This window comes from Arachis ipaensis, chromosome B2 (genome assembly GCF_059453495.1).
Source record: "Arachis ipaensis isolate K30076 ecotype BB chromosome B2, ASM5945349v1, whole genome shotgun sequence".
NCBI classification, from domain to species: Eukaryota; Viridiplantae; Streptophyta; class Magnoliopsida; order Fabales; family Fabaceae; genus Arachis; species Arachis ipaensis.
This window is the reverse complement of record NC_142437.1, coordinates 112,786,019-112,807,281: the sequence shown is the minus strand read 5'-3', so window position 1 is coordinate 112,807,281 and position 21,263 is coordinate 112,786,019. Positions and strand designations below refer to the sequence as shown.

Genomic DNA, 21,263 nt, shown 5'->3' with positions numbered 1-21,263 from the left:
TTATATCGGATAAATACAAGAAGTAAAAGTTGAGTAATTACTCATAAATTAATTAGTATTAATTTTCTTATGACTTAAAATAGTTAATAGATAATTAATTAATAATATATACCAATTGAATAATTGTATAAATAAAAATTTAATTTATAATTTCACAAAATAATTTTTAAAAAGATAATTATGTATATATTAAGAGTACAGTACTCACAAAGATATGTAGTGAGTACTAAATCATATAAATAAAGACTATTTTTTTTAACTAAATTACTGTCATTTTTAAAATCTAACAAATGATAAAACAATTTATTTTTATTAAAAGATTTATTAAAATTTTTTTTACTTAAAAATTACTGAACTTTTTATTATTTATTCAAATTATATAATTTTAGCTAAATAAATTTTATCTTTTTAAGTAGCTCAAGTATTAGAATATTTGAATTATCTTTATAATTTTTAATTTTATCTAAATTTAATTTTTTATATTTTTAGATTTAATTTTAAAAATTTGTGTTAATGTTAAAATATTTTTAAGAAATGATATTATAGCTTAATAAATCTATTAAAGACAGGTCGGTTATGGTACGTCATTATGAGCCAATTTGGTGATAAATAGAAGACACGATTTAGCGTTCGTAGTTAAAATTTGGTGGCTAAACTCCGTTTTTTTGGTAGTGTACGTGATAATTTTTCCAGTAACATTTTAAACATCGTATTTTTATTCTATGTCTTATGTTGTCCTATTTTAGTAAACGAAAAAAGGTGATAACATAAAAAGAAAAGAAATTTAAAAAATTTAATAGTAAATGAGTAAAATGACATAATCTTCCTAGTTCAATAAATGTCAAATCAATCAATGAATGCAAACTATACAAAACAAAGGTAATTAGTAAATGGTACAAAATTACCAATCATCCTAAAATCTGAATCATCTTCAATCTGCCATTCCAGTTTCAGGGGCCACAACAGGAGATTCAGTTGTTCTGAAACTCATCCCAAACTCTTCGTTGCTTGTAGATGCACAAACCGGAATATCGGGACCAGGACTTGATGTTTTCACTTGATCAGTAAAAGCCGACTTAGCTGTTGAGGTTGGTGTTGTTCCACCACCAATGTTCCTATCTTTTTCCATCTTCTGCTGATTTTTCATATTGTCATGTCTTTTGCGCTGATCACAAACCAAACGTCATCTTTCGTTACAAAAGCATAAAAATAACAGTTTATAAATCCAAAACACAATATGCCGAACCACCATACAACAAAATTCTAAACATAGTTATAGTATGAGATACCTTAATGAGGATGTCAAGATGGCTGCTGATATTCTTTTCTGTATCATCGTCTACCGGCTCCTTTGGGATTCTACCAAGAACATTAAGAGAACTTTTGTTGTAGTGCCCTGTCACACCGCAGTTTGAACACCTTCTACGTTGCTTAAATTTTGAGTTTTTCTTGGGAGCTCCCTTACTCTTCACCACCAATGGGTCAACAACGTAGTCACCGTCTAAATTACCGTTGCGTGGATTTTCACCTTGCTTTTGGAGTTTTGTAATTGTGTTGACAACATCATTCATTGCTTCGACAAAATCACTTGAGTTCTTACTTGCAACATCCATCAACCTAGAACACTCAGCACCCAACACACCCAAACAACACTTTAGTACCTTATCAGAATCACTTGGATCATCGACGTTTGACTTCATGAAATTGCTCTTGGCATTCTTCGTCCAACGCTTGCACACTAAGCGTTTTGGAATAACTTCAACGTGTTGGTGCTTTAGGCATGCGAATATGTGCATGTAGGGAATCCCTCTATTTTCGAACCACAGACACTCACAACGAAGCATCCCCCCAACTCTGTCAAACTCAACCACATGATCAATCTTTGGCACTTCAAAACTATTACACTTGAAGTATAGTTTTCCCCCATCCTGAATTACCAACTCTGTATTCATAGCACAAGCACCCTCAATTTCCTTCCTAACCTCCTGGAACATGTTACGAGTGAAAGTCTTTGCATCAAAATCTTCAAGTGTCAGCAAAGAAGTCACAAGTACTGGATCGGTATATTTACTATTGAACTCTGCAACTCTTTCATTGTTTCTGTAATGGCTAACAACGGTCTCCATGTTATTGATGAATTCAAGAAGGGTATCTTTCTTTCTCACATATGCTTTTATCAGAGAGTTAATCCCTTCACACTGGGATGTTGTCCTAATTCACCCAAAAAATTAGTCCCTCAAATATGCAAGAGCCCATAAATTCCTCAACTCATAGGTTTGGTCGACCCAAGAATTGCTTGATAAGTTATACCTCGTCACCATGTCTCCCCACATGACCTGAAACTCTTCAACACTCACATTAGCATAAATCAATTTCTTGAAGTCATTTAAAAATCCACTATTCTTAACCTTTTCGCATGCATTCCTATGTAAGTATGTAAGACCCGGTTAATTAATGGCTAATTAACCCATAAATGAGAATTTATTCTAGAAAGCCAAAAATATTATTTTTATGGCTAAATGTGATAGAGGAAATTGAGACGAGAATTTCGGTACCAATTTTATAGAAATCGGACCAAGATTGGACCGAACGGGCCAAACCGGACCAACCGGACCCAAAGTGGGCCCTTGGCCCAACATAACTAAACCAAAACCCTAGTTTTCAGCACTCTCTCTCCTCACACAACACCAAAACACGCTGAAAATTGAGATGGAAGGGGGAAGAACACTCTCTCAACTTCCTTCTCTCACTTGATCTTCAAACCACCATAACTTTTGATCTAGAGCTCCGATTGCCGCTCCGTTTGCGGCCACGCGTTCACCGCGGAGAGCTCTACAAAACCCATACAATCAATCTTGAGGTAAGCCACGTTTTACTGTTCGAAATTCCAGCCCTTGATTTCGAGTTTCATGAGCAAAAATGTTGAGATTTTGGGTTCTTTGATGTTATAGGACCCAACTCTCTTGAAGGAGAAGGTTAATCTTGTCTCCTTGGACCTTGGGTGTGGTAAGATTCTCAACCCTAGTATAATTTGTTGTTCTATGATGTTTGGGTATTGAGATGTTGTGTATGGGTATGATGATTGTGGCTTAGGTTGTGTATATGTGAATATTGGAGCTTGATTGGTGATTTTGGAAAGCTTGGAAGAGGGTTTTGTGTGATAAAATCTGTTCTTGGAGGTGTTGATACCTTGAGAGCTTGTGGACAAGTGGTTTGGAAGTGCTCCGGTTGAGCTTGGGGAATCGGCTAAGGTATGGTTTTAGTTTCCCGTATCTAATATGTAATGTGGTAGGAAATACTTAGGCTAGAGGCCCTAAGATAGGCATTGAATTGTTGGTGTTGTTGAATGGTTGAAATATATGATGTGTTCATATATGTGATTATGAATATTGATGCCTTGATTGTGTGAAATATGAGAAATGCATGTTGTGATATATGCTTGATGGATGATTGAGGTTGAATTGATGGGTGGTACCATGTTGATGGTGAGTATGATGTTGATTATGTATAATGATGGTTAATTGGAAATGGTATTATTGGAAATTGGGATGAGGAAGGATGTATGACATGATATTGTGTTTGTCCTTTAGCCATTTGATTGAGAAGTGTTAAAATGGTTGGATGTGGTTTTGGAAACCTTGGTAAAGTGTCAATGTGTGAGTTGAGGATGGCTTGTTGTTGATTTTGGTACATTTTGAATGATTTCAAAGAGAAGGATTGAAATTGGCATGTTTGATTGATTTTGAAAAGAGTTGAAAGTGGCTTGTTTTGAAAATGGCACCTTGTGGTTTTGTATAAAAACATGGTTTTTGGGCATACTTTGACGGGACATAACTTGGACTACGGATCTTTGATTTGTGCCAAATCTGTTTAGAAATGAAATTGGATCCGGGATGTCCATGCCGTTCGAAGAACGAGTGAAAAACGATTTAAAATGAGGAAGTTATGTCCGTCGGAAGATTGGGGTTTGAATCTGTAAATTCTGCAGCTTTTAACTTAGAAAATTTTTAGCAGAATGACCCCTCGCGCGTAGGCGCACTTGGTGCGTACGCGCCGTTCTTCGAGAAAGCGCCATCCACGCGTGCGCGTGGAGTGCGCGTACGCGTGGACCTGTTTTCATCCCAAAGTTGATTTTTGAGTTTTAAAAGCCAAATTTCATACTTCTAAGCCTCCGATCTCACCACTTATGTCTTAAATCATTATGATATGCCTAGCATGAGAAAAAGGGCTAGTGAATGTGGTAACTTGCGAGTGAAGCAAGGGAAAAATGAATGATCATTGAGGATCAAAGATGATTATGTGAGATGCGGATAATGGCGGTGGAAGTGCTTGTTGTGCCATGGGCCGAAGGGCCGTAATTGTTAATGAATTGGCTGGTTATGGATTTAACCGTGAGCCGGATGGCTAGATTATTGCCGTGTTACGGCGGAGCCATGTTTATGGCCAAGTATAAATGCATATATGATGTTGATTGAATTGTGAAGGTTTGCACTTCCACCATTGGAGATGAGGGTTTCCCTGGGTAGTAGCAATGGCTAGCCACCATGTGCTCCAGGTTGAGACTCGAAGCTCTTTTGACCCTATGTCGTAAGTGTGGCCGGGCACTGTGAAAGGCCCGGATGAGCTCGCCCCCATAAATATTCACCAGTGATGGTGATGGATAAATATTCACCAGTGAGGGTGATGGATATGGATCATGATTATGATCAAGTTTATGATGAGTATAACTCGAGTTGGGGATGCACGACAGAGGGACAGTCCAATGGCTAGCTACCAGGACTTGTCGGGTTGGCTCTATAACCGACAGATGATATCATCAGCCACTAGGAACAGGCATGCATCATAAGCATACTACATGAATTGTTTGAGATTGCCTATTTGACTGCATATTACTTGCTAATTGCCTAAATGCCTTATTTGTTCCTATTTGTAAATCTCTTGTCTGATATAACTGTGTTTGCTATATTATACTCCTGCTGGTTGTTGGGAGGTCTGAAGGAAGTAGAAAGGGAAGTATTAGTTAGACTGAAGGATCTTTAGTTAGTTGCCGCTTACGGTTTAGCTTGTTTATAAGCTTTGATATTTCCTGGAGGAAGTTCTAGGATTGCCTTCGGCTTTCCTCTATTATTATGTATTATATATGTGGAAGCTGTTACCGTACTGGGGACCTCTGGTTCTCACCCATGCGGATTTTGTGGTTTTCAGATGCAGGACGCGAGGCTTCTCGTTGAGGCATGCTGGGGACTTCGGGATTAGCGAAGATTCTTGTTCTTGGGACTCTATCTTGATTTATATATCTTGTTTAGATACTTTTATCTCCATTAAATAATACAAACTGTGATGACTCCTTCTAGAGGGGATTTTGGAGATTAGGTTTTCGGTATTTATGTCCCTTTGGGTTTTCCTTGGGGTTTTCCTTATTTTATTATATGTATATATTGCTATGCTCGAACCGGTTACCTTCGCAGCCGGATTTTGAGTCTTGATATTCCTGTTTTTGATACTCTTTATATATATGATCTTGCGTTAGCTTATCCTTTGCTCGTTGTGTTAGTGATCGGAGTGTTGCGCTTTCGAGTTGCGGTTTTTGTTTATCCCTTTTTTCTACAAGGCTCCTAGTTATAATCAATCATTCATACTACTATACGTACTAAATTTTTGTTTTAGAGGTCGTAATACCTTGCCATCTCTGAATTATGACTTAAGCATAAGTCTCTGTATGGTAGGGTGTTACATTATGGTATCAGAGCAGTTCGTTCCTGTAGAGCCTGAGGAATGGACTGACTATGCTTCTGTGCATTCTCTGTATGTGTGTTATGTGCTGTTAGTATATCTACTTGATATAGTTGGCATAAACGTTCATGAGCATGCATTTGGGACTTTAAAGTACTAAACTTCCGATATTGAGACTGATCAACTTAATATCGATTGTTTGGTGTGTATAGGAACCAGATGGCGCCTCGTGGACGCGGTAGAGGCCGTGGGAGAGGTCGTACTAATGCTCGTGCGCCGGACACTAACCCTAATGACCCGTTGAACTTTATGACTGCGCTGGAGAATATGGCTGCTGCTATGCAAACCACTGCTGAGGCTCTTGGTCAACAGATGAACAACCATGGTAATGACGGAGGTGGAGTTCAAGGCCCGATGACACTGGCGAACTTTTTAAAGGTTAATCCACCTAAGTTCAAGGGAACTACTAGCCCGACTGAGGCCGATACATGGTTTCAGGCTATAGAGCGAGCACTGCAAGCACAAGTGGTACCTGAAGGACAGCGTGTCGAGTTCGCTACCTATATGCTCACAGGTGAAGCGTCGCATTGGTGGCAAGGTATCCGTCGTCTTCTGCAGCAGGGTGATGATTATATCACCTGGGATGTCTTCCAAGAGGAGTTCTATAAGAAGTACTTTCCGACTTCTGCTAGGACGGCCAAGGAGCTTGAATTGTTGCAGCTGAAGCAGGGTACTATGTCCGTATCTGAGTATACTGACAAGTTTGAGGAGTTGTTCAGATTCTCTCGTATGTGTCAAGGGACTCCGGTGGAATATGAGGAATGGAAGTGTGTTAAGTACGAGGGAGGACTCCGGAGTGATATTTTCGGTTCGGTGGGGCCAATGGAGATTAGGACTTTCTCCGAATTGGTGAACAAGTGTAGGGTTGCTGAAGAGTGTGTGAAGAGGGCAGCCGCTGAGAAAGGAAGTCACAAAGGATCATTTCCACAGAACCGAGGGAAGAGCTTTGCACCTAGAGGTCTGTCTTTCAAGAGGGGAGGTTCTTTTAGGAGGCCCAACAACAACTACTCCCAAGGGAAAAGGTTTGGGAAGCAGCCTCAGAATGATCAAGCTTGTACTAGGTGTGGGAGTCACCATCCGGGAGTACCATGCAAGGCCGGATGGGGTTTGTGCTACAATTGTGGAAAGGCGGGGCATAAAGCCGCAAGTTGTCCAGAGAAGCAAAAGCAAGGTGCTGGGAAAGCACAACAGACTGGTCGGGTGTTCACCACCTCAGCTGTGGGTGCAGAAGGATCTGAGACACTCATTCGAGGTAATTGTGAAATGGCTGGTCAAACTTTAAATGCTTTATTTGATTCGGGAGCATCGCATTCATTTATTGCATTTGAGAAAGCCCATGAGTTAGGATTGAAGATCGTAACCTTAGGTTATGACCTAAAGGTACATAATGCTACCCATGAAGCCATGGTAACTAGGCTAGGATGCCCGAAAGTTTTGTTCAGGTTCAAGCAGCGTGATTTTGTCCATAATTTAATCTGCTTGCCGATGATCGGTCTTGATCTTATCTTGGGATTGGACTGGTTATCTGAGAACCATGTCCTGCTTGATTGTTCTACAAAGTCGGTGTACTTTATGCCGGAAGATACAGAAGGGCCGGTCGTGGTGAATAATTATTACTTGAATTCGATGATGGTGAACTGTTCTGGAATCGAATGTCAGGGTATCCTGTTGTTAACCGCTGGTGTTTCGGGTGATGATCAAAAGTTGGATCAGATTCCGGTAGTGTGTGAGTTTCCGGAAGTGTTTCCCGATGATATTGAGGAATTTCCACCTAACCGAGAGGTCGAGTTTGCTATTGAGTTGGTGCCTGGGGCGGGACCAATCTCAAGTGCTCCTTATAGGATGTCACCGTTAGAGATGGCCGAGCTAAAGTCTCAGTTAGAGGAATTGTTGGGTAAGAACTTTATCCGACCAAGTGTTTCCCCGTGGGGTGCTCCAGTATTACTGGTAAAGAAGAAAGATGGAAGTATGCAGCTCTGTGTGGATTACAGGCAGCTGAACAAGGTCACCATAAAGAATAAATACCCATTGCCGAGGATTGATGATCTCATGGATCAATTACAAGGAGCTGGGGTTTTCTCCAAGATCGATTTGCGATCCGGTTATCACCAGATAAGGGTGAGGGGTGAGGATATCCCTAAGACTGCTTTCAGGACTCGTTATGGTCATTTCGAGTATACTGTAATGTCTTTTGGGTTGACGAACGCTCCTGCAGTGTTTATGGATTACATGAATAGAGTGTTCCGTCCGTTTCTGGATAAATTCGTTGTTGTCTTCATTGACGACATACTAATTTACTCCAAGACCGAAGAAGAGCATGCGGAACACTTGCGGACCGTGTTGCAAATTTTAAAGAAGAAGAAACTCTATGCGAAATTGTCTAAGTGTGAGTTTTGGAAGGATGAGGTAAAGTTTTTGGGTCACGTGGTGAGTAAGAGGGGAATAGCCGTAGATCCAACTAAGGTGGAGGCTGTGATGGAATGGAAGCAACCAACCACAGTAACTGAGATAAGGAGTTTTCTGGGTTTAGCTGGCTATTACCGAAGGTTCATCAAAGGCTTTTCACAATTAGCTTTGCCGTTGACAAAGTTAACTCGCAAAGACACTCTGTTTGTTTGGACTCCTGAGTGTGAGGAGAGCTTTCAGGCATTGAAGAAAAAGTTGACCACTGCACCTGTGTTAGTGTTACCTGAGCCGAACGAGTCTTTTGAGGTGTACTGTGATGCATCGTTGAAGGGTCTAGGGTGCGTGCTGATGCAGCATCATAATGTGGTGGCGTATGCCTCACGACAGTTGAGACCTCATGAAGTTAGTTACCCTACGCACGATCTGGAACTCGCTGCGGTCGTATTTGCCTTGAAGGTGTGGAGGCATTATCTCTATGGGGTTAAGTTCCAAGTCTTTTCCGATCACAAGAGTTTGAAATACCTCTTTGATCAGAAAGAGCTTAATATGAGGCAAAGGAGGTGGATGGAATTATTGAAGGACTACGACTTTGAGTTGAATTACCATCCGGGAAAAGCGAATATAGTGGCGGATGCGTTAAGTCGGAAGTCGTTATATGCGTCTTGGATGATGCTTCAAGAGGAGAAGTTGCTCAAGGGATTCGAGAGTCTAAAAATTGGTGCTCGAGAAGTATCTGGAAACTTGTGTTTGAGCCGATTAGAAATCTCAAGTGACTTTAAGTCCGAACTCCTAAAGGCTCATGAAAATGATGAAGCATTATGGAAGGTGTTACCGGCTATCGAGCAAGGAAAACAGTGGAGAGTGTCGGAAGAAAAAGATGGGTTATGGAGATTCAAGGGTAGGATCATTGTGCCGGATGTTGGTACTTTGAGACAAGATATCTTAAGGGAGGCACACAAAAGTGGATTCTCCATTCACCCGGGAAGTACTAAGATGTACCATGATTTAAAGGTGATGTTTTGGTGGCCGGGTATGAAGAATGATGTGGTGGAATATGTTTCAAAGTGCTTAACTTGTCAAAAGGTAAAGATTGAACATCAAAGACCTTCCGGGATGTTGCAACCTTTAGAGGTTCCGCAATGGAAGTGGGAAAGTATTGCAATGGACTTTGTGTCGGGATTGCCAAGGACTAGGACTGGTTTTGATGCTATCTGGGTGATTGTGGACCGACTGACGAAGTCAGCTCACTTTTTGCCCATTCGGATGACTTACACCCTTGAGGAGCTAGCTCGGTTATACATAAAGGAGATTGTGAGACTCCATGGTGTACCTGCTACTATAATCTCTGATAGAGATCCTCGTTTCACTTCGAGGTTCTGGGGTGCATTTCAGAAAGCTTTTGGAACCCGATTATGCTTGAGTACAGCTTACCATCCTCAAACAGATGGTCAATCTGAGAGGACGATCCAAACACTAGAGGATATGTTGAGAGCTTGTGTTTTGGACCAACCGACGAGTTGGGATCGGTATATGCCGTTAGTGGAGTTTGCATACAATAATAGTTACCATGTGAGCATCGGAATGGCTCCGTATGAGGCATTGTATGGGAGGAAATGTCAATCTCCACTATGTTGGTATGAAGCTGGAGAGAAAGGCTTGTTGGGGCCAGAAATGATAGCTGAAACCACTGAACAAGTCAAGAAAATCCGAGACAGGATGCTTACGGCGCAGAGTCGCCAAAAGAGTTACGCCGATCAGAGGTGGAAGCCCTTGGAATTTGAGGAAGGAGATCATGTTTTCCTGAAGGTTACTCCGACCACAGGAATTGGTAGAGCGATTAAAGCAAAAAAGTTGAATCCTCGATACATTGGTCCATTTCAGATCCTGGAGAGGATTGGGCCGGTGGCGTATCGGGTGGCTCTACCACCTCATCTTTTGAACCTGCACGATGTGTTTCACGTGTCACAGCTTCAGAAGTACACTCCTGATGCTAGCCATGTGTTAGAAAGTTCAGTTAAGAGAAGATTTGACGCTTCCAGTGGCTCCAGTTAGAATTGACGATACTAGTATCAAACGATTGCGTGGAAAAGAGGTTTCATTAGTCAAAGTGGCTTGGAGTCGAGGCGGTGTTGAAGAACACACTTGGGAACTTGAGTCGGAGATACGAACGGATTACCCGCACTTATTCTCAGGTAATTGAATTTGAATTTTGTGGGCAAAATTCCCAATTAGGTGGGTAGAATGTAAGACCCGGTTAATTAATGGCTAATTAACCCATAAATGAGAATTTATTCTAGAAAGCCAAAAATATTATTTTTATGGCTAAATGTGATAGAGGAAATTGAGACGAGAATTTCGGTACCAATTTTATAGAAATCGGACCAAGATTGGACCGAACGGGCCAAACCGGACCAACCGGACCCAAAGTGGGCCCTTGGCCCAACATAACTAAACCAAAACCCTAGTTTTCAGCACTCTCTCTCCTCACACAACACCAAAACACGCTGAAAATTGAGATGGAAGGGGGAAGAACACTCTCTCAACTTCCTTCTCTCACTTGATCTTCAAACCACCATAACTTTTGATCTAGAGCTCCGATTGCCGCTCCGTTTGCAGCCACGCGTTCACCGCGGAGAGCTCTACAAAACCCATACAATCAATCTTGAGGTAAGCCACGTTTTACTGTTCGAAATTCCAGCCCTTGATTTCGAGTTTCATGAGCAAAAATGTTGAGATTTTGGGTTCTTTGATGTTATAGGACCCAACTCTCTTGAAGGAGAAGGTTAATCTTGTCTCCTTGGACCTTGGGTGTGGTAAGATTCTCAACCCTAGTATAATTTGTTGTTCTATGATGTTTGGGTATTGAGATGTTGTGTATGGGTATGATGATTGTGGCTTAGGTTGTGTATATGTGAATATTGGAGCTTGATTGGTGATTTTGGAAAGCTTGGAAGAGGGTTTTGTGTGATAAAATCTGTTCTTGGAGGTGTTGATACCTTGAGAGCTTGTGGACAAGTGGTTTGGAAGTGCTCCGGTTGAGCTTGGGGAATCGGCTAAGGTATGGTTTTAGTTTCCCGTATCTAATATGTAATGTGGTAGGAAATACTTAGGCTAGAGGCCCTAAGATAGGCATTGAATTGTTGGTGTTGTTGAATGGTTGAAATATATGATGTGTTCATATATGTGATTATGAATATTGATGCCTTGATTGTGTGAAATATGAGAAATGCATGTTGTGATATATGCTTGATGGATGATTGAGGTTGAATTGATGGGTGGTACCATGTTGATGGTGAGTATGATGTTGATTATGTATAATGATGGTTAATTGGAAATGGTATTATTGGAAATTGGGATGAGGAAGGATGTATGACATGATATTGTGTTTGTCCTTTAGCCATTTGATTGAGAAGTGTTAAAATGGTTGGATGTGGTTTTGGAAACCTTGGTAAAGTGTCAATGTGTGAGTTGAGGATGGCTTGTTGTTGATTTTGGTACATTTTGAATGATTTCAAAGAGAAGGATTGAAATTGGCATGTTTGATTGATTTTGAAAAGAGTTGAAAGTGGCTTGTTTTGAAAATGGCACCTTGTGGTTTTGTATAAAAACATGGTTTTTGGGCATACTTTGACGGGACATAACTTGGACTACGGATCTTTGATTTGTGCCAAATCTGTTTAGAAATGAAATTGGATCCGGGATGTCCATGCCGTTCGAAGAACGAGTGAAAAACGATTTAAAATGAGGAAGTTATGTCCGTCGGAAGATTGGGGTTTGAATCTGTAAATTCTGCAGCTTTTAACTTAGAAAATTTTTAGCAGAATGACCCCTCGCGCGTAGGCGCACTTGGTGCGTACGCGCCGTTCTTCGAGAAAGCGCCATCCACGCGTGCGCGTGGAGTGCGCGTACGCGTGGACCTGTTTTCATCCCAAAGTTGATTTTTGAGTTTTAAAAGCCAAATTTCATACTTCTAAGCCTCCGATCTCACCACTTATGTCTTAAATCATTATGATATGCCTAGCATGAGAAAAAGGGCTAGTGAATGTGGTAACTTGCGAGTGAAGCAAGGGAAAAATGAATGATCATTGAGGATCAAAGATGATTATGTGAGATGCGGATAATGGCGGTGGAAGTGCTTGTTGTGCCATGGGCCGAAGGGCCGTAATTGTTAATGAATTGGCTGGTTATGGATTTAACCGTGAGCCGGATGGCTAGATTATTGCCGTGTTACGGCGGAGCCATGTTTATGGCCAAGTATAAATGCATATATGATGTTGATTGAATTGTGAAGGTTTGCACTTCCACCATTGGAGATGAGGGTTTCCCTGGGTAGTAGCAATGGCTAGCCACCATGTGCTCCAGGTTGAGACTCGAAGCTCTTTTGACCCTATGTCGTAAGTGTGGCCGGGCACTGTGAAAGGCCCGGATGAGCTCGCCCCCATAAATATTCACCAGTGATGGTGATGGATAAATATTCACCAGTGAGGGTGATGGATATGGATCATGATTATGATCAAGTTTATGATGAGTATAACTCGAGTTGGGGATGCACGACAGAGGGACAGTCCAATGGCTAGCTACCAGGACTTGTCGGGTTGGCTCTATAACCGACAGATGATATCATCAGCCACTAGGAACAGGCATGCATCATAAGCATACTACATGAATTGTTTGAGATTGCCTATTTGACTGCATATTACTTGCTAATTGCCTAAATGCCTTATTTGTTCCTATTTGTAAATCTCTTGTCTGATATAACTGTGTTTGCTATATTATACTCCTGCTGGTTGTTGGGAGGTCTGAAGGAAGTAGAAAGGGAAGTATTAGTTAGACTGAAGGATCTTTAGTTAGTTGCCGCTTACGGTTTAGCTTGTTTATAAGCTTTGATATTTCCTGGAGGAAGTTCTAGGATTGCCTTCGGCTTTCCTCTATTATTATGTATTATATATGTGGAAGCTGTTACCGTACTGGGGACCTCTGGTTCTCACCCATGCGGATTTTGTGGTTTTCAGATGCAGGACGCGAGGCTTCTCGTTGAGGCATGCTGGGGACTTCGGGATTAGCGAAGATTCTTGTTCTTGGGACTCTATCTTGATTTATATATCTTGTTTAGATACTTTTATCTCCATTAAATAATACAAACTGTGATGACTCCTTCTAGAGGGGATTTTGGAGATTAGGTTTTCGGTATTTATGTCCCTTTGGGTTTTCCTTGGGGTTTTCCTTATTTTATTATATGTATATATTGCTATGCTCGAACCGGTTACCTTCGCAGCCGGATTTTGAGTCTTGATATTCCTGTTTTTGATACTCTTTATATATATGATCTTGCGTTAGCTTATCCTTTGCTCGTTGTGTTAGTGATCGGAGTGTTGCGCTTTCGAGTTGCGGTTTTTGTTTATCCCTTTTTTCTACAAGGCTCCTAGTTATAATCAATCATTCATACTACTATACGTACTAAATTTTTGTTTTAGAGGTCGTAATACCTTGCCATCTCTGAATTATGACTTAAGCATAAGTCTCTGTATGGTAGGGTGTTACATAAGTGACATGCACATAGTCGATGTGTTGCATAAGGAAAGACCTATTTAATGGCTTCTCTCATTGAAAGATCTCCATCGGTGACAACTGCCATAGGGTGTTTATTCCCCATTGCTTCCAAAAAAGTTTCCAAGAGCAACTTGTATGAACCAATATCCTCATTAACAATAAGACCACATCAGAATATGACGGTCTGCCCATGATGATTGCTACCAGAAAATATCACAAGTGGTTTATTGTAGACGTTCCTATTGTAAGTCGAATCAAATGTCAAGACATACCCAAAGCACTCATAATCAATAGGGCTAGTCACATCAGCCCAAAACAAATTTTCTAATCGATTCTCATTACTTAATGTGTACTTGCCAAAGAAATAAGAATCATTCCCAGCTTTACCTCTCATGTAGCTTATTGAAGCATTTGCATCACCACCCTTCACTTTTTCCTTCCTATGTTGAGTAATGAGGTTGTACATATCTTTTGGGTTGAATGACAAGTTTGCATATCCACCTTTTTGAGCAGCCAAGTATCCCAAGATGTGACAGGTCTTGATGCCTATGTCGTGCAAATTCTTCGCCTGAGCTTTATCCGAGACACTGAATGTGCGATACTCAGGCATCATGCTAACGTCGAGTGGATCAACTAATCCATGAGAGTGCTCTTCGTAGAATGAAACAACCTTCCATTTATGAATTTTTCTATCTAGTCTTGCACGAATTCTCGCCCGGCAATAACTTCGAGTTAGGGGTCGGTGGTCCCTGATTCTTTCGTCCTTTTCAACCTCTTCCTTTCTTGAGAGCGCCCGATTGCAAACAATTTGGCGCATAATTACGCAACCATCGCTATCGCGTCTGACTTCATCCAACCTCACAGCGAAACCGTGCATCATTGCATAAGTCTTGTGGAATCGATAAACAACTTCCTCATCTATAAACTGAAGTTGCATGATATCTTCTCGTGACAGCTCTGCTATTCTCTTATCTTGAGGTCTATCTTCATCAATCTCTGAATCATCGTCTAAAAAATCTAGATCGTCTCCTCTTGGAACTCCTCATCGGAGTCTGTTCCAAAAAAATTGCTATCCGATGGCTCCTTCTCCCAAAAATCAACATACACCTACAATTTATAAAAAAACAAACACATCACCACACAATTAACATTTCACATATATGTAGACTAGAAAAATTACCACTAATTTACATAAAATACAGCAACACCTTTAAAGAACTAAAAGATTTTAATACAATCCATCCAATTGTATTTACTTTTATGTCCCCCATTTGGTTGACTAGCTTCTTTGTATCTTAAAGACCTAAGCAGAACAACATATATTTAGATTAATTTTTTTTAAAATGAGCATCAGTGATTTCATCACTTTAGAATTTCATTTGTCATGGTCTGTACAAAGTAGAAATGACATTCTCACCAAAGATAAAACGAAAACATGTGGTAGTAATACTTGCACCTGACCAGAACTATGTCAGGCACGTATGTTTATAGAAACAATATAGATAATAAATATTAGAAATTAATTCAAATAAGGCGTATAAAAGAAGACAACACTGAGTTGGATGCATTTTAATCTAATGTTTAGGAATCATGAGGGAATGCACAAGAAAAAGCATTCATCTTCTTTTTATTTCTGGCTGGCTACTACCCATTTTTATTTGCTTCATAATCATTCAATAGATATACATAATTAATATCATATAATTTGTTAAGGCCTTCTCTACTTAATGACTTCTATTTCACTTCTTTCGAAGGAAACGAGCAAAGTGAAAATTAGTTTAGAAAGTAAGCAGCACAATTAAATAAAATAGAAATAATTCAGATTAAGTAAATACTTTTAGGAGATTATACACCAAATCTAAAGCAGAAAGCATCCTCTTCCATATGAAAGTGAAAGAGAAAGGGGCATTGTGTGTAACAGAAGAATACCAGCAAACAAGGACATTACAAGAAGATAAATTAAAAAAACAAAACACAACACCAACAACAATACAACATCAGCAACTATAACAAGATGAAAGGTTCAAAAAAATATGACAACATCCAAGGTGTTTCTGATCAAAATTAAATAACCAATGAGGATAAAATAAAAATAAATAGGCAGTATGATTTCTTCAATCTGGTAGAAATCACTTTCTCGTTTACCAAACTAACTTATATTCAATAAGGACAAAATGCTACCATTACATTCGTTTTTCAAAAGTTCTGTTTGGGTGTATAAAGATGGCAAGACCCAAATTTGATGAAACTTTTGAATGGAGGAAAGGATCTAGACATCCACCCCAATTCTCTACTATTCCACATTAAAATTGGATTTAGAATGACATTAGACAATCCACCATTCTACCTACACAATCATATACCCTCAATTGATAACCGAATGCACCCTCCACTTTGTTAAGATTCAAATCCATTCTAAAGTGAAAAATTCCAATAGCTTTCTTCAAGGCGAAACATTGAAACTACCAATTCAAGTCCTGTATTTGTTGAGATCCTCGCTCTAAATAGATAAGCAAATTTCCATAACTAATGAGCCTAGTCATTAGTCTTATAAAGAAAAGTTTTCCAGAGGTATCAATTTTGAAGGACAAGCTATATATTTTCCCATACAAAAGACATAATATCATTTGATATAAATAATATATGAATTGACAAAATAGAGAAAAATCCTTGTGGCAAAAAATACTCGTTATTTTTAGTAACCAAATTTAATCAAGTTGGTCTAGTAGCTTATTAATGTAAGACCCAAGACTTTTGAAAAGTCCTATTTTGAACTAATCTCAAATTATATATATTTATTTATAGTTTTAATTTCAGAAATTATTTTTATTAAAAAAATAATTAAAGGCAATTAATTGGATTTGAAATAAATTAAGGTTTTTATCTAAACTATATTCCTAAGTATTATTTTCCTTTTTATGATTTAAAGTTCTAGAAATTTGAAAATAATGGGGTTTTGGCAATTTAAATTAGAATTTTGTCTAATTTTATAATTATTGATATAAAATTAGTAGTTATGAAATAATAAGAATTTTATATGATTAGATTTTAGATAATTTAATTTATATTATTTAATACTTTAAGTTAAAGATAAAGAAAATTAATTATATTACCATGAATTTTCAATTAGAATAATTTATTGAGAAAATCAATTAGTATTTTAATACCACAAATAATATTTTAAAATAATTTTAGAGATTTAATTAGATTTCAAAATTTATACTCCATGCCTCAATTTTATTAAAATTACTTTACTATAATTAAATTCAAAATCTTAATTTTATACATACCCTAATCCTAATTAAATTATAATTTTTCCCTTACTCCTAATGAAACCCTAGCCGCCATTAGTTTTCACCAACAGCAGCTGAAACCCCCCTTTTGTCTAACCAAAACCCATCAGGAAAAAAAAAAGAGAAAGAAAGGGGAAGAAGGAAGGGGACCGAGGAAGGAAGGAGAGGGGGAAGAAGAGTGAGGCGGCGCGGTGGGTGTCACTGCCACCGTCGCCGCCGCTGCTGACAGAAGAGAGAGGAGATCTGAGAGAGAAGGAGAGTACCGCGAGGAAGCCGCCGCGCAGCTCAGGACCGCCGTCGCGTCGCGTCGCGTCGCCGTTGGCGCCAGCGTCGAGGAGACCACGCAGGGAGGAGAGACGCGCGAGGGAGAGAGAGCGGAATCTCAAGCCGAGCTGAGGTCCAACCACCGTGTTAGAACCCTTTTCGCGTCGCCAGCGTTGCCCACACCGTGAAGCCGTCACCGCCGCTACTGTACCCGCGTCGTCGTCGTCCTCGTCTTGGAGTCGGTTGCCGCCACTTATGGAGGAGCTAGAGAGAGCGAGAGAGAGCGAGCTCGGGAGCAGAGGAGAGAAAATAGAGACCCGCGCCAGCCACCGCCGCTTCTGCCACTCGAAATCCTGCTGCCGCCGCCGGAGAACGCACTGTCGGTAAGGGTTTTAAAGTTTGGTTTCTATTCTTTTGGATTCCGGGAACCTTTATCGTTACTGCATGCTTATTTCAGTCACCCGCCCCCGCTGCTTGTTGTTCTGAACTGCTGCACCGTCGTTGTCGCCGTTCTGGTCACCGGGTGTGGCGTGGGTGATCACCGGAACCACCATCGGAGTTACCGTTATTTCAGTTCAGCCGTTCATTCTTGTTTGGGTAAGCCATGCGTTCCAAAACCTTTAAATTGGTATTTCTGTTTTAAGTTGTTTGAGGATCTGAGGTTTTGGTGTCATAGGATCAAGTTACGGGTCTTGATTGCTGAGTTCTATGGCTGCTGCGTACAGCATCAAGGTGCTGCATCGTCACCGGAGCTGTTGTTGCTCCATTTTCTTTATTATTTGTAAGCACAGTAAGTCGTTCCTTGTTCCAAACTCTTTTAGTTGCTGTTATGTTATAGATTATTGAGTTTTACGCGACATTAATATTTTAGGATTGGGCTAAGGCTGTGTTTAGAGGCTGTGGCTGCTGCGGGGACGGTCAGTATTAATGTTGTTGCTGTGGGATAAGAATAGAAATGCAGTTTGTGTAACACCCCAAAATAACATATATAAACATATATATATGATACACATGAGTTAAGTTCAAGGATACGTGTCATCCATCAAAGCCGAGTATTACACCAAGTTATATGTACAGATACAAAAGAAGAAATTAGTCCCAACCCTCACACGGGTTTCCTAAGCTGGAACCGAACTACTAAGACGTCCTACCCCTCTAAAAGTACTACAAAGTGAGGGGAAAGTGATACTAAGATCATCAAACAGGAGCGAAAGATCCACTGCGACTAACTCTGGAGTGATCTCCGAACATTGTGCAAAAAAAGAGGTCCAAAACATGCTCCATATGAAGACTCCGCCGCGCGCCAGATCCTCACAGCTCAGCGGTTAGCACGAAACTCACAGGACTCCTCTGCCGGACCTGTCTGGGGAGGGGGGAAAAGAAAGAAAAGAAGGGTGAGAACCTAGAGTTCTCAGTAAGGAAAAAGGGGAACCTAGGGTTTTTATCTCTAAGTTGTCGCGAAACAGAAAAAGAACAAACACAGAGACTCAAGGCACAAACATATTTATAACAAGTAGCATGAACAAGAAAGAAATGGCAGTAAATAATTCACAAGAAGTTCATATGCGCAAACAAGATGATGCATGCCTGTTCCTAGCGCAGGCCATGAGCTCATGCGTCGGTTGTCTACCCGCAACCCGACGTTACTCAGAGTGAACCCCGAGTATGGTCCCTTTACTGTGTCAATTAGACACCTTGGCATCACGGTTACCCGTGTCAATTAGGTCTCATTATAATAACATTTCAATGTGTGTCACAGTAAAGAACAGTTCTATCAATTAGGCGAACATTCCCGCATTAGCAATCTCAGGCTATCCATTAGGCGGGCACTTTCGCATTAGCAGTACGGCACAAGGCCCATTCAATATAATTCTCAACTTTTATTTCATTCCTTGTTCCTCATTTTTCTTTCTTCACTTTATCTCTCAATATCATTGTCTTTAACTTTAACCTTTCTTAGGGGTAACTTACACATTTTCATTAAACTAAGTCCTTGAACTTTTATAGAAATTCGGACATAATCTCCTCTAAAATAGCACTAAAACCACCCTTACGGGTTCCCTCAGCTTTAACAACGTTCAAACTTTCCTTAACTATTTACCAGGTAAACATTCTTAATTGGTCATTATACTCTCTTTAATCCCTTTAGTTATTGTAAAATCACGGGTTTAGAAAATAAAACTTGGTTCTGGGGCATTCCGACCATAACTGAAAATTGTACAAATGTTTTTAAAATTCTGCTATCATTGCAGAAAAAACAGCAGCGAGTAGTAAATTTGTTAAATTCACTAAAAATCCAATTCTCAACCATTGCCTTTCAAAATTCATGTACTTAAATAAGACTCTTCCAGCTTTCTAGAAAACTAAATTTTAGACTATTACCATGTCACATGTAAAAGTTATGAGGTTAGGAACACAGCCCTGCCTTATACAAATCTGTTTTCAAAATTCAGCAAGCAACTCACACTTTTTGCAACATATCTAATTGGTTAAAAAGAGTTTTGACACGAAATTTAAACTGAATATTTTAGACACATAAATCTTGAGACTGCCGTTGGTTTCAGCCCAAATACTCATCAGAATTATAAATTAAGTAAATTGGAAGTTGGTGCTTCTGCAGTAAAGAAACAGAATTTTCTGCTGAAACCATCAATCTTCAAAAATTCATTTCTCCCAATCCACTTATCAATTAATTCTGAAATTTTTACGAGATATTAAAAACACATTAAAGTTTCATAGAAAAATAATTTCATCAAAAATTATGATCTGGAATGCTCCCAGAAATTCATTCATTCTGCTGCCAATTATGCAGAAATTGCAGAAATTCTGCATAATGCACTTCCAACAACTTCACATGCCAAATCTTATGTTCAAGCCTAAAATTCATCTAAAACCATAGTTTTACCTTTCTTTTGACTAACTAAAGTTTCTAGCATGGTCAGCATAGCTCTAAGAGGTTATACTCATTAATTTACCCTTTTTTACAAACACACATTCATAACTCAAATTTACTTTTCTGCATTTTTATCAAACATAACAATTCATATAACATAACCATCATTCAAACACATACTAGAGCATCATTTATCATCAATCAAGAATATAATAGTTTATCTACTCTCATCACAGGTACAGCCACAAGAATAGTAATCTAATTGTCCTAACCCTTACTTGGTGATGTCGAAAATTGATATGTCTTGCTCCTAAGCTCACCTTCTCAGCTACAACACCTCCTTAAACTAGGCAGTTCGGTGGTTCAGAGAGGTTAAGAAAATGCTATTGAGCTACACAAATTGAAAGGAAAGACAAGGTTGGGCTGTTGGGTAATGGTGAAAACCGAATTGAATAGAGGGGAAGGAACCGAAGCTAGCTTACCTAGTGAAGAGTTTCAAAACAGCAAGGATTGATAGAGAAAGGTGAGAGCTACCTTGTTTCAAGCTCCTATGGAAGTTGAAAGGGTTGGAGAAGGTTGCATGCAAACCGAGCTCTCTGTTGGGGTTGCCTTCGGTCTTCTCTCCTTCTCCCTTCTTTGAATCAGGTTATTGTCTTTTGAGTAATTGAATAAGGAAAGGGTGGGATAGGTGTAACCAGATATATATGTTTTGTAGCTCTTGTAGGAGGATAAAGTAACACCTGTACCCAGCACTAATGACTAAGCATACACTAACTAATTAACTAAGTGGTGTAACTATGGTTTGAGGGTGATGTCCGTGGGGATTAAAGGAAGAAGAGGGTAGAGGTTTCTTTTCTTTTCATTGTTAGCCATGGTTAACATTGATGGGTTAGAGTGAACTAATTGTTTAATTTAGGGTTAATTAAAGGTTTTATACAAGGATAGTTAAAGTCTTAATTTGGCTTAACATATAGCAAGGAGATTTTGGTTTGATAATAAAAATTGTGATCATGTATTAATTGACTAACGATGTATCTACGGTTGTTTCTCTGCTAATTTATTAT

At 39.5% G+C, this 21,263-nt stretch overlaps 2 protein-coding genes across 4 annotated transcripts; both read right to left on the bottom strand.

The window, feature by feature from the left end:
- Positions 1-768: 768 nt before the first annotated feature.
- On the bottom strand, positions 769-6,193 carry LOC148575257 (protein FAR1-RELATED SEQUENCE 9-like). The gene is made up of 2 exons (XM_088503824.1): positions 1,290-6,193; positions 769-1,165 (listed from the first exon to the last, which is right to left on the bottom strand). The coding sequence occupies exons 1-2, from the start codon at positions 2,124-2,126 to the stop codon at positions 932-934; spliced, it is 1,071 nt and encodes a 356-aa protein (XP_088359950.1). The 5' UTR covers positions 2,127-6,193; the 3' UTR covers positions 769-931.
- A 7,708-nt stretch (positions 6,194-13,901) lies between these two features.
- On the bottom strand, positions 13,902-20,888 carry LOC148575256 (protein FAR1-RELATED SEQUENCE 5-like). Of its 3 annotated transcripts, none has more exons than XM_088503826.1 (3): positions 20,734-20,888; positions 20,478-20,590; positions 13,902-14,856 (listed from the first exon to the last, which is right to left on the bottom strand). In XM_088503826.1, exon 3 carries the CDS (start codon positions 14,684-14,686, stop codon positions 13,919-13,921), a length of 768 nt encoding a protein of 255 aa, XP_088359952.1. In that variant the 5' UTR covers positions 14,687-14,856; positions 20,478-20,590; positions 20,734-20,888; the 3' UTR covers positions 13,902-13,918. The 3 variants fall into 3 exon arrangements, 2 of the variants coding, with proteins under 2 accessions (XP_088359952.1, XP_088359951.1); XM_088503825.1 differs by having other exon boundaries at positions 20,682-20,886; XR_015904887.1 differs by lacking the exon at positions 13,902-14,856 and adding an exon at positions 18,286-18,669 and having other exon boundaries at positions 20,682-20,884.
- Between the last annotated feature and the right edge of the window lie 375 nt (positions 20,889-21,263).